Source organism: Sapajus apella, unplaced genomic scaffold (genome assembly GCF_009761245.1).
Source record: "Sapajus apella isolate SASKATOON/1434 unplaced genomic scaffold, GSC_monkey_1.0 scaffold155, whole genome shotgun sequence".
NCBI lineage: Eukaryota > Metazoa > Chordata > Mammalia > Primates > Cebidae > Sapajus > Sapajus apella.
In genome coordinates, this window is record NW_022437095.1 from 998,063 (window position 1) to 1,011,804 (window position 13,742).

The window sequence follows — 13,742 nt, forward strand, 5'->3', positions numbered from 1 at the left end:
AAAAAAAAAAAAAAAAAAAAAAAAAAGAAAAATGCTACAACTTCCTTGTATTCTAAGGTTAAATGTGTTGATTTTATTTTATTTATAATATTAAAAAATCTAAATGAAGTGAATTTTTAAAGTGACAGTATTTTCTCTTATGAAAAGAAATATCTTCATCCTTCGTATTTAGGATTATAATTAGAATACTTAACAAGCTGAATAGGAAATATCTTGTTTATCATGTTACTAATAACCTTTATGGAAGACACTCTAAATTTTTTGTGAATACATTTCATCTCTGTTACGAATACTCTCCTTTATGTTTGGATAAACTTATTTTTCCAAACAGGCTGACATGTTTAAAAAGGAAAGGGAATGCTAGTGATTTTGAAATATTGTAGAAATATTGTAGAAAAGGAATCATTCTGTAACAAAGTAAGGAGGTGTTAGGGCTATTCAGGAAGTGAGAGCCATTTGGAAGGAAAGGAGTTGCATTTCAGGAATGTGTGTTGGCACCAGCTGGTGTCTAGGACATCGATAAGGAAGAGGGTTGGACACACCAGAAATAAGGTCTTGCCTTGAAGCACAGACTAGGCACAGACTTATTATGCAGTTGCAGAAGTCACCATTGTAACTGTCTACTTGGAATTTAGATGTTTACATAGTCTCCTTATGTTTATTTGAAAGGTTAGTATATTTTCCCATTATGTTGATATATTCATTTAATAGAACCATCCCCTACTGGTGGAACTTGGGCCAGTGTTTTCTCTAAATGAAGATCATGGAGGCATGTTGGCTTCTGGGAGGTCATGGGTGTGTCTTGCTTTGCGTTCGGCTGCAGGTGGAGCAGACATTCTGTGAGTGAGGTACTGAGCTGCTCTGATGATAGGATTGTGTTCATTGGAGGAGGGATCAGTAATAGTAAAAAATCAGCAGGTAATGTTCAAAACAGCTATATCTGTAGTCGAAGACAGAAAATGTGTGTGTAAATATGTTACCTAAGATTATGGTAAGTAACATAGTGATATAATTGGTAGGAAGGATGGATAATAGGAAATGAGTAGAAAATGCCTAAAGTGGGTAAATCATAATGTTTAGAGATTTGAATAACTTAATTACATGTGGTTAGTTTGAATTGAGATATGCTGTAAATATGCACACTGAATTTCTTTTTTTTTTTTTTTGCACACTGAATTTCAAAGAGGTGATCATAAAATATCCCATTATTTTTTATGTTGACTATTTTAAACATATTGGGTTAAGTAAATCATTAAAAGTAATTTCATGTGCTTTTATTTTTAAAAATGTGGACACTGGAAAGTTTACATCCATGGCTTGCATTATATTCCTGTTGGACAGCATGAGTCTGGAATCTGTAGTGTAGAACATGCCCATGGCTTGTGTTATATTCCTGTTGGACAACGTGAATCTGGAATCTATATAGTCTAGAATACATCCATGGCTTGTATTACATTCCTGTTGGACAGCATGAGTCTGGAATCTGTAGCTTAGGATATGTCAATGGCTTGTATTATATTCGTATTGGACAGTACGAATCTGGAATCTGTAGTGTAGAGTATGCCCATGGCTTGTATTACATTCCTGTTGGACAGCGTGAGTCTGGAATCTGTAGTGTAGAATATGCCCATGGCTTGCATTATATTCCTATTGGACAGCATGAGTCTGAAATTTGTAGTGTAGAATATGTCCACGGCTTGCATTATACTCCTGTTGGACAGCATGAGTCTAGAATCTGTAGTCTAGAATATGTGCATGGCTTGTATTATATTCCTATTGGACAACATGAGTCTGGAATCTGGAATCTGTTGAATATGCCCATGGCTTGTATTATGTTCCTATTGGACAACATGAGTCTAGAATCTGTAGTCTAGTATATGCAAAAAATTGGTTCTCCCAGGGGAGTAGATCACGCCTGGGGAAAGTTGGGTTAAGGGAGTCCTGTTTTTTTTTTTTTTTTAAGAAATTTCTTTTTTGCTATCTGATATTTAAGATGTTAATGAAATTTCATAAAGAAATTACCTCTTTAACAAAGACTGTGGTCTCTACCTTAAAATATCTTAATTTGTCATCTTCTCAATTATATAGTAAATGTTAACCATAGTGAGGAAGCTTGTAATCATTACCTTGTTCAGTGTTTTTCTTTTGTTTCAATTCACTATATCAGAATACTGTTTTTTCTTGCTGTTTTTAGCTTATTGCAGGAGTGACCAGGACACTACCTTCTAGAAGTGATGCCCACAGAAAGTGCAAGCTGTTCGACTGCTCGCCAAGCAAAACAGAAGCGCAAATCACATAGCCTTTCTATACGAAGAACTAACAGCTCGGAGCAGGAGAGGACGGGACTGCCAAGAGACATGTTAGAAGGACAAGTAAGCTAGCATTGATCGGGGCCTGATTTCGAAGATAGTGATTGTGTCTGTAATGTTATAAAAGTGGCCAAATGTATAAAAGTCTCCAAAGTAGAAAAAAAGGTTTGGGCTACTAAAAAAAGATCACCCCTCCCAAACTCCCCCAAAATAAACTCATTAAAACTTCTGTCAAATGCAACAGCATACACAGATGGGTTAGCATATGTATAATATGTAATAACAAATCAAAGTAGGTATGACAGTTTGAATTAGTTTTATTATTTGTACAGTTTTGTTGACAATACAATTCTGGGTTTTCTATCTCTAATAGTCTCAAGAATAGAAGAGTATCATGTACTCTTTAATGATCTCTTTGTGTTCTCTGAAGTGTTTTTGGAATCAGATCTTTTAGTGACTTTATTTGGCTTTATCCTTATCTCTGCTGCAGTGAGTATGTCATTCTTTGATTAAAATGAAGTAATTTTTTTGATAAAGATAAGTTTTGCTTATACTTTTTCTAGTCCGTTTGGAGATGATGAAATTGTGTCAGAATTTTTTTTTTTTTTTTTGAGACGGAGTTTCACTCTTGTTGCCCAGGCTGCAGTGCAATGGTGGGTTCTTGGCTCACTGCAGCCTCCGCTTCCCGGGTTCAAGTGATTCTCCTGCCTTAACCTCCCGAGTAGCTGGGATTACAGGCATGCGCTATCACGCCTGGCTAATTTTGGGTTTTTGGTAGAGATGGGGTTTCTCCATGTTGGTCAGGCTGGTCTCGAACTCCTGACTTCAGGTGATCTGCCTGCCTCAGCCTCCGAAAGTGCTGGTGTGAGCCATCGTGCCCGGTTTGTACTAGAATTTTAAAATAATATTGTTGTGGGGCTGGGCACGGTGGCTCACGCCTATAATCCCAGCACTTTGGGAGGCCGAAGCGGGCAGATCACAAGGTCAAGAGATCAAGACCATCCTGGCCAACATAGTGAAACCCCATCTCTACGAAAAATACAAAAATTAGCTGTTTGTGGTGGTGTGCGCTTGTAGTTCCAGCTACTCGGGAGGCTGAGGTGGAAGAATCACTTGAACCGGGAAGCAAAGGTTACAGTGAGCCAAGATTGCACCACTGTACTCTAGCCTGGTGTCAGAGCAAGACTCTATCTCAAAAAAAAAAAAAAAAAAAAAAAAAAACATTATTGTAAAGCCTAGACAAAGTGTATGTTATATTAAAATAAGCTCTAGATATATCTAACATATGCTTTTATATATATACATATATATATACACACACACACACACATACATATATATATATATATAAATTTATAGCCATTCCTTCACAATTAGAACAAATTTATCAGCCATCATGCTGTAGGAAGATAATACTTAAATGAGAAATTGGCTTATGTGAATATTGGATCTTGTTAGGACCATGTGAGTAACTTTATGCCCAGGACTTCGAGGCTGTGTCCTCTGTACTGAATACAACAGTGTGAACCCAGAACCCGACATGATTGCTGCCACGAAGAGGATCTTCGACTCAAATTAGATGGTTATGCGTTGAATAAGTAAACCAATACTTGGTTCTCATTTCTATAAAAAATGATTACATTTTAACTTAGTGTTCAAAATAAAATTATAAAAATAGCTTTAGTATTGTTAGTGTATTACTTTGCTAGGACTCCCATAACAAAATGCCACAGACTGGGCAGCTTAACCAATAGATTTTCTCATGGTCCCTTCAGTGGCTGGAAGCCCTAGATCAAGGTGTGGGCAGGGCTGGTTCCTCCCAAGGTCTCTCTCCATGGCTTGCAGACACTGTCTTCTCCCTGTGTCCTCACAGGGTTGTCCCTCTGTGTGTGTCTGTGTCCTAATCTCTTCTTACAAGGACCCTGTCATACTGGAGGGCCCTCCTTTACGACCTAATTTTACCTTGACCACCCCCTCTTTCAAGGCCCTGACTCCAGACAGTCACATGCTGAGGTCCTCAGCCTTTGGACTTCCACATGGGACTTTTAGGGGACACCGTCCGACGTAGCACTTAGGAGAGAGCAGAGCTGTGGGGCAAGACTCCTGTGGTGGCGGCAGTGTCTGTATCTGTGCTGTCTCATGTGGGAACCACCAGTCACACGTGGCTGCCGAGCACTTGAAATGTAGCCAGTGTCCCTGGGACATGAAATTTTAATTTTTAAAACTTGTAATTACATGGAAATTTACATAGTCAGATGTGGCAAGTGGCTACCCTATTGTACAGTGTGGTAGTCTAAGATAGGTTTTCCTAATTTATAGATTCACTTAATTTCTAGTGGTGGAAATCCTACAGCCTCCTCTGCTGGCATATTCTGGGGTTGTCTCCCACATGGGGTGAATGTGTTCCCCTCTGGGCCCTGAAGGCCTGTTCTCCTTTGTGATGCGGCACAGGCTGTAACTGCATCTTGTGGTAACCCTAGGAAGGTAGCTCAGAGGTCTCCAAGCTACCCAGCCTTGTCCTCGTGGTGCTCCACCGTTGGTCTCTGGTCTCTCTGTCTCCCACACTGGCTTCCTAGATGGAGCTCATTTATCGAATGACCAGTGATTTGGAGTAGGACCAGCCAGCATGTTCTGTGAGTGGCCAGTGTGAGGTGCACTGCCTTTCCCCTGTGGTTGGCGGGAGAGAGAGGTGGTGTCCGTGCAAGTGTTTGGCATGGTAGGTGTGAGGGGCAATCTCAGAACAGGGAGGGTTGATAAACACAGGAGTAGTCTCGTTCTAGACAGTGTCTAATGGTGCCCTTTCAGTTGTTGAGGAGCAGCAATAGAGAAGAGAGGGCAGATGAGCCTGAGGGAAACATGTTGTTAGGTTTAACTTTATATGTCTCAGCTGTGCCAGTCTAAGGTCGTTTAGAAAGCCAGGTTCTCCCAGGCACCAGAGGTCTGTCATTGCCGAGCACAGTGCCAGCTGTGGCCAGAAGAGCTGGCTGCCTCCTGCATGTGTGTGCTGCAGCTTTCAAGTGTGTGTCAGTGTTGATGTGATGAAACAATTTCATTTAAAAGCCTTACTGAGTCATAGCAGTTATGTCTTGAGTTTTCTCAAGTGGTACCAAAAGTTCAACAACTCTGAGTTTAGAGTCTGAAATTGAATGGCACAGAAAAGAAGAACTGATGGAAAAGGTTGAAAGTCATTTTGTAAGCATGCTCTTCCTGGGCTCAAGTTGCCCTCTGGTGGAAAAGTCCTCATTTCGCTGTACATTCAGTTTCTTGATTACAAAGTGAGGTTAATGCTGACTTCTCAGCTTTCTTTTCCATAGCGATTACTTTTATATTAATAGCACTTAATATTCAAGTACATGTGGCATTATGTCATTAGTTGCTGAGCAATAAGAGCCTTGAAATCTTAACGGGTATAGATGAGTAGGAACTGCTGCCTGTGGGAGGAGGTTGGCCTCATGTAGGAATCGGAAGGGCTTCTGAGGAGGCGGCACTTGCAGGGAGGGATGTTCACAGAGAGGGAATGGGGTGTGCAGAGGCCACAGGGCAGGGAAGATAATGATTCTCAGTTCAGTGCAAGCTTATGTTTTATAGCTATTGGACCCTTTTTTTTTTTTTTTTTTTTTTGAGACAGAGTCTTGCTCTGTCACCCAGGCTGAAGTGCAGTGGTACTGCCTCCACTCACTGCAACCTCAGGTTCAAGCGATTCTCCTACCTCAGCCTCCCAAGTAGCTGGGATTACAGGTGTGTGCCACTTTTGTATTTTTAGTAGAGATGGAGTTTCTCCATGTTGGCCAGGCTGGTCTCGAACTCCTGACCTCAGGTGATCTACCTGCCAGGCGTGAGCCACCACGCCTGGCTGGAACGTCCTTTTTGATGGCTTGGTTTTAATTTTTGTTGTTACATTTTCCTTTCTTTTTTTTTTCATGTTCTTCATTGGTTTTAGAAGGGTGTTTAGAGGCTATAGTACCAATTCTGTAGATTCAATGTTTAAAGTAGTGTGTGTGTATGTGTGTGTGTGTGTTTATATAATTTATGTCAGAAATCTATGACAAAACTCACATTGCTAAAATGCTGTCATTTTTCCTTAAAATTTATCTTCTTAATCTCAGAAAGATTTAATAAATGTGTATCTTGTTTTAAAGTTTACAACTCATCAGAATAAAAAAGTTTATGCTATATGTAAATCTGAAAGGTCCCATAGAAAGGTTAAGTATCGAAACACCATTTTAGAAATATTTGATGAGGACTTTTTTGAAAATCTCTCTGGGTGTTAAGGGTAGGGGACACATACCCAAATAGTACATAGGCCATGCCCTTAGGGAGGTTGGATGGCATGGGGCTGTGTCTGGCAGGCTCCTGTTGGTTAGCGGGCCCAAGCAGTGAGTGCCTGTGATATGTTCGGTGCCCAGGACCTGCTCACTTGCTGGACTGCATTCCCTTCACCTTCCCAGAGGTGTGGGAAACACACAGGCGTGAAGAACGTGGCCCAGGCGGGAACTTAAAAGTTAATGTTTTCACTCAACTAATAGACATTTGGCTCTTTTTGGCGAGATTTTTCTCTTTTTCCTCTTCATTACACTCTTTTAGGTGTTATGTAGAATGACGAGAAGAGTGTGCTTTTGCTTGAAGTGCAGTGGGTGTGGCGGGAACGCTGCAAAGGCGCCTCTTCTGTGAGTGTATAGCAGATTAAAATACTTGCAGAATAGCGTATGATGGTGCTCAGAGGCTGTTTATAATAGTTCATTTATGGGAGCTGCCTTCTTTCTCTACAAATTTCGAAGTTTTAAAAGTATGCTTATTTCCTCTCTTATAAAGGGGAAAATTATGTTATTTTGAAGGAGTGTTTGTTTTTAAATCACATGTCACACTAGGTAGCCATTTATACAACTTGATTTATAGTTTCCTTGGCAGAAATTTGGAACTTTAAACTCTTTAAGCATTTTATGTATAAAAATATATAGTGACACAAAATAAGAGTTTAAAATCAAAGATAATTCACTTTGGAAAAAGCATATTTGTACTTGGTCTTAAGAGTTGTTCTTTCATTCATTCATTCATTCTAAGCAGAGTCTTCTTCTGCAGGATTCTAAACTGCCTTCCTCCGTTCGCAGTACACTTCTGGAACTGTTTGGGCAAATAGAAAGAGAATTTGAAAACCTTTATATTGAAAACTTAGAATGTGAGTATCTCCCATTTTAATATATTTTTATAGCTTTTTACCTATTCATGGAAATCTTTGAGAGTCAAATTTCTGAATAGACATTCATCACTATATTAGTTTTCTGTTCTGCTGTAGCAAACTTAAACTTATTTTAGTGGCTTAACATAACACAGATATTGGTTGAGCGTGGTGGCTTACACCTGTAATCTCAGCATGTTGGGAGACCAAGGCCAGTGGATGATGAAGTCAGGAGTTCAAGACCAGCCTGACCAACATGGTGAAACCCTGTCTTTATTAAAAATACAAAGATTAGCTGGGTGTGGTGGCGTATGCGCGTGCCTGTAATTTCATCTACTCAGGAGGCTGAGGCAGGGGAATTGCTTGAACCTGCGAAGTGGAGGTTGCAGTGAGCTGAGATTGCACCACTGCACTCCAGCCTGGGCGACAGAGTGAAACTCTGTCTCAAAAAAAAAAAAAAAGAGAAAGGAAATGCAGATTTGTCATCTTGCAGTTCTGTGGGTCTGGTATGATTCCCATGAGGCCACAGTTGGGTGTTGGCCAAGCTCTGCTCCCTCTGGAGGTTCTGGGGAGGATTGTTCCTGCACATTGGGATTGTGACAGAATTCAGTTCTTTGCAGTTTTAGAACAAAGGTCTGTTGCTGTACTCCTTGGCTTTTGGCCCCCTCCCTCTTGCTGGAGTCCTCCTGCTTGCTCTCTGACCCACCCCCACCTCTCCTGCCCTCTGAAGAATGTGTGTGATTGGATTGGGCCCCAGGATAGTCAGGCAGAGACCTTGTGCCTGTGTTGTGTTCTATTCACAGGTTATGGGCTTAAGGCATGGGCATGTGTGAGGGTTCATTATCCTGCTTACTGCGCCAACTGGTCCAAATTGTGATTTCATAAAAAATACATGAATCTTACAATTTTCTCTTTACCAAGTACACCATAAATTGAGAAAACATTGATTTACTTTTTTAATACTATACCATCATTTGAAAAGTGATGCATGTACTATCTGACTTATTAAAGGCAAATCAAAACAATTTTGAATTAGCTTGGCTTTAACTTTTTTTTCCATTTTTTATTTTGGAAGTAATGCCTATATATGGTTAAAAATTTATCAAACAGTATAAAAAGAAAGCTACCGTTACCCCCAACCCCATCACACTTCAAAGGAAGGCATTTTCTGCATGTTTTTGCTTTTGGTTCTTTTGGTGGTTAGTCCTATAAATGTAAGTAAGCTTCTTCTGGTTTTAGGTGGATCTGCTTTAGTGTTAATGCTTCACAGTGAAATAAACAAGTCCTTTTTGCTGCTCCATTACTTACCAGTTTTTCTTTTTCTAGGGTTTGTGTTTGTAAAATTTATACTTATAAAGACAGGGTCTTACTGTGTTGCCCAGGCTGGTCTCAAACCCCTGGGCTTAAGTGATCTTCCCATCTTGGCCTCCCAAAGTGCAGGGATTACAGGTGTGAGCCACCATACCCAACCTATAAAATTTGTATTAGACAAATGTAACTATAATCAAGTTTTTCGTGCTTTATCTACACATTGATTCTAAAAGTTGAATGCTAACAAAGAGCATTTCCGTTGTTAAGCTGTTTTTTACTCTATAACTTGGTGTGATTGGATCAGTAATGAAGAAAATATAATCCTATGTCATTTAAACTTTCTTGACAATTCATAGAGGGAAAAATTACTTCAATTTTTTTTTTTTTTTTTAAATACAGAGTCTTGCCCTGTCGCTCAGGCTGGAGTTCACTGGTACAATCTGGGCTCACTGCAACCTCCGCCTCACAAGTTCAAGCGATTCTCATGCCTCAGCCTCCAAGTAGCTGGGGTTACAATCATTCCCAGCTTTTTTGTGTGTTTTTAACAGAGAAGCGGTTTCACCATGTTGGCCAGGCTGATCTTGAACTGTCCCCAAGTGATCTGCCCGCCTTGGCTTCCCAAAGTGTTGGGATTACAGGCATGAGCCACCATGCCCAGCCCAGAATAATGTTTTTAATTGCACAGAATCAAGCACTATGGAGACTATGTTGAAGTGCAGGTGCTGTTCTTGAGCCTCTGATAGCAGTGTCTTCCAAAGTGTAGCAAGTGTATATGAGCTTTTATTTTTGGAATGATACTTCAAATGATTTCTTTAGTTTTTTTGAGAACTCTGTGAATTGTGATGTTGCTTATTAGAATATGATTTATGTCTTTATATAACACTGTAACATTTTTTCTGTGTGCAAGTTTTGGAAGTGGTGAGTACATTTAAACATAAAAACATACTTTACATTTTTGAAAACTTTTTTATTACCAGTACGTAGAGAAATCGACACTCTTAACGAACGTTTAGCTGCTGAAGGACAAGCGATTGATGGAGCAGAGCTGAGCAAGGGCCAACTCAAAACGAAAGGTAAGGTGACCCCATGAAGGTTTTGCCCTGCAGGTTATCTATGGAAGGTTTTGTCCTGCAGGTTATCTATGGAAGGTTTTGCCCTGCAGGTTATCTATGGAAGGTTTTGTCCTGCAGGTTATCTATGGAAGGTTTTGCCCTGCAGGTTATCTATGCAGGGAGTGTGGGATTTAGTGAGGGACGCTGGCTGGTTTGTGTTTTGCTGTCGGCAGACCTTGAGCTGTCTATTTCAGGTGTGGGTCAAGGAGAATCTAATTCAGGTGTGGGTCTGGGAGAATAAGGAGCTCAGTTCTTGTTCCTGCCCTGCCATGGCTCGTGTTGCTAGGGCCAGACGAACCCTCTGGGCCCCCTTTCTTCCTGTGCAAGACACAAAACCCATCTGTGAGGCTGGAGTCTTTGGTTTTGTGATTGTGTTTGATTGTCACTCTCTGTCCCTGCAGCCAGTCACAGCACCAGCCAGCTCTCCCAGAAACTGAAGACCACTTACAAGGCTTCCACCAGCAAGGTACGCAGGTCCCAGCTCCTGGGCCATCATGTGGTGGTTAAGGTGTGCAGATGTGTACTTCAAGTTGCACATTTTCCAATTAGAAGGGCACAGTAGAAAAAGATAAATGGTTTTCAGGAAAATTTAGTTTATAAAAGGAATGTCTTGGCCAGGCATGGTGGCTCACACCTGTAATCCCAGCACTTTGGGAGGCCGTGGCAGGCAGATTGCTTGAGGTCAGGAGTTTGTGAGACTAGCTCGGCCAACATGGCGAAACCCTGTCTCTACTAAAAATACAAAAATTAGCGAGGTGTGGTGGTGGGTGCCTGTAATCCCAGCTCCACGAGAGGCTGAGGCATGAGAATCGCTTAAGCCTGGGAGGTGGTGGTTGTAGTGAGCCGAGATTACATCATTGCACACTAGTCTGGGCAACAGAGCGAGACTCTAGTCTGGGCAACAGAGCGAGACTCTGTCTCAAAAAAAAAAAAAAAAAGTCAGTATGCAGACCCTTATATAGTAGCTTACCCTAGTACACACTGGAATTTATCTGTGATGTATTAGTAACATATTGTCTGTAGAGGGAATATATTCTATTGTTAATTTGCTTAATATAAAGGCTCTGAATTTGGAGGAAGCTAATAAATAGGTATAAATTAGTGGAAATTATGTCCTGAGCTAAAGTTACATTTAGTTCATTATGTTCTTTTCCTCAGTTTTCTAAGTGTGATCAGGAGGTGAAGGTCTGTCTTTGAGGTGAATAGGGACGTTCGTGGCATTTTGCATTTTCGTAAAGTTTCTCATGTTGAGCTTCTGAAAGTGGCAAGGGTTTAATTGTTTGGGAATTCATTTGTCTATGGTGGAGTACCACTATCAAGTGATATTTGGAGGTAATTTTGTATGTGTCTGTACTTTGGCATCTTTCAAGGATACAAAAGATAAATTGATTACCTAACCTTAGTGAATACACATTCCTTTTGCTAAACTTGGGGGAAAATATTGAAATTTTCAGTGAGTCTGCTATGATGGTGTTTTTTTTTTTTTTTTTTGAGACGGAGTTTCGCTCTTGTTACCCAGGCTGGAGTGCAATGGCGCGATCTCGGCTTACCACAACCTCCGCCTCCCAGGTTCAGGCAATTCTCCTGCCCCAGCCTCCTGAGTCGCTGGGATTACAGGCACGCGCCACCATGCCCAGCTAATTTTTTGTAGTTTTAGTAGAGACGGGGTTTCACCATGTTGACCAGGATGGTCTCGATCTCTTGACCTCGTGATCCACCCGCCTCGGCCTCCCACAGTGCTGGGATTACAGGCTTGAGCCACCGTGCCCGGCCTATGATGGTGTTAACTAGTTCTTGTTAGCTTTTTATTTTTCCAATTTGTTTCCTTGAGTTTAAAGTTATTTAGTATGACATATATAGTAAGATTAACTTCAAATAGAGTAAATTCAGTCCTTCTGGTATTTCTCCTCATTTGATAGCCTTTGGTAATTCTTTGTTATTCAAAAGAAAATCTGAAATTGCTGGTATTTTCTACTATACTTTCCTTTGATAACATCTAGAATGTAAGTTGCTAATTTATTTGATTTTTTTGGCCATGTAATACATAGCTTACACTTACAGTTTTGAACTTTTTAATAAATTAACTTAAAACGTTTTCTTCATAATGAAGTGTGAAATTATGTTTTTCTTCATTAAGTTCTTGTTACATTATCTTGGATTATTTTGCTTTTTGTGGTGTGTACAGCTGTATGTATGCAGTGTATGGTCTTGGAGTTCCAAAACTTTCTGATTATTTCTGAAGCAGAGGAAGAAATAATTATATAAATTTGTCCTTTACCATGTGCAGTAAAAAATAAGATTTAGACAAGGGTAAGGATATGTATAGTAACGTATTGCTTTAAAAAATATATTAGAGATATTTAAAGCCCTGTCATTTTAGGTACTAGAAATTAATCTGAATTTATAAGAAGCATATTACTAATGATCTTTATAACTTTTGCACAATGTCTGTACCCACTGTAAAAAAAAAAACCATGAAAATATAAGACATCTGAAGATTGAAGAAATTATTTGGTAACAGTATATTCTGATTTGTACTACAGTGTGGATTCTTGGTGCCAAAGCTAAGCATGAATGCAACAAGAGAAAGGCCACAGTCTAGGTTTATTACTTTCCCTCCTTCTGACTCAGAGCCATGAAAAGCAAGTAGCATGTTTGGTGGGATGGTGGGAACATAGAAGTGTGTTACATAAACGCAGAAGAGGTTTTTCCGCTTCCTGGTGGCTTAATGACATTTCTGATGCCTACGTGGGAGGTAAGTGAGGCAGTTTAACCTGCAGCCCACTTTAAAGAAACTCGTAAAAATCAGAAAGGGCTTTTTCCACAAAGAAAGATATTTAGATTTACAAAAATACTTGCAAACATTTTCATAGCAGTGCTTTAGATTGTGGCTCAGTTAAAATGATCTGGGATAATGGGTGTAAGCATCAGTTTGCAGCTTCATTCTGCTGCTATTCTGTTATAAATATTCCCTCTAAGTAATTCAATCTGTTTTGTTGGGCCTCTTTGTGATGATGTCAAAAGAGTTAAAGTAATAGATGGTAAAAATGCAGTGGGCATTTTGGAAGCAACACACATGAGAAAATACTTGAAAACGGCACGTTATCTCCTGCACAGCTCCACCAGAAGGACAGTCGGAGCCTCAGGGAAGGAGCCACTCTGTTCTCAGCCTGCGAAGGGAGCAGGTGAAGAATGGAACGCTAGTGTTTGTTTCTTATAATACTGTTATTTATGTTAGAAATGGTGAGAGACTTGGACAATGAAATTTACTGTAGCTTATTATGGTTGGAGGTTGTGTGTGTTCTTCAGTTTCACTCCCTCTTAAAATGTCACAATATTATTTAACATCTGAATGGCACATTTCCTATGTTTTGGAGGCAAATTTCGCTGGATTGAATAGGATATTAGCGTTCAGAAAGGAAAGAGGATAATAATGGGTTTGAGGTTGAACAAGTGCTTATGTAATTCCTGTGACCAATTCCAGTGGAAGTTCTTTCTGTTACTGGCGAAAATGTTGGTGTCTTCCTCAGCCTTTTTGTCACTGTATCGGGGGAGAATAACTTGAGTGTGCATACCTGAACTGATGTGACAGTGGATTGTGCTTTCATATACTTATGGAAGAATGAATTGAGATCTGGTTTGTCAGGGCTTTGCCAAATCTGTGTTTAAAGCAAGTTGTGTAATGCCACTGATTTTTTCACTTAATTTTTTTGCTTTATTATTCTGAAAAGTCTATATTATTCTGATTTACTTAAAAGCTGGACAGCTGTTTTCTTACCTAAGAAAAATGTAAAAAGCAAACTCTGCAGAAATCATTGTGTTAAATTAGTTTCT

At 39.9% G+C, this 13,742-nt stretch overlaps 1 protein-coding gene across 2 annotated transcripts in view; it reads left to right on the forward strand.

The window, feature by feature from the left end:
- WDR37 (WD repeat domain 37) overlaps positions 1–13,742 on the forward strand; it is a 78,177-nt gene that overhangs the window by 13,997 nt on the left and 50,438 nt on the right. For both annotated transcript variants that reach the window (XM_032266165.1, XM_032266166.1), the window contains exons 2-5: positions 2,195–2,372; positions 7,389–7,485; positions 9,774–9,869; positions 10,310–10,374. In XM_032266165.1, coding sequence (XP_032122056.1) covers positions 2,235–2,372; positions 7,389–7,485; positions 9,774–9,869; positions 10,310–10,374 — 396 coding nt within the window. In that variant the 5' untranslated portion in view covers positions 2,195–2,234. The remainder of the gene's footprint in view (positions 1–2,194; positions 2,373–7,388; positions 7,486–9,773; positions 9,870–10,309; positions 10,375–13,742) is intronic.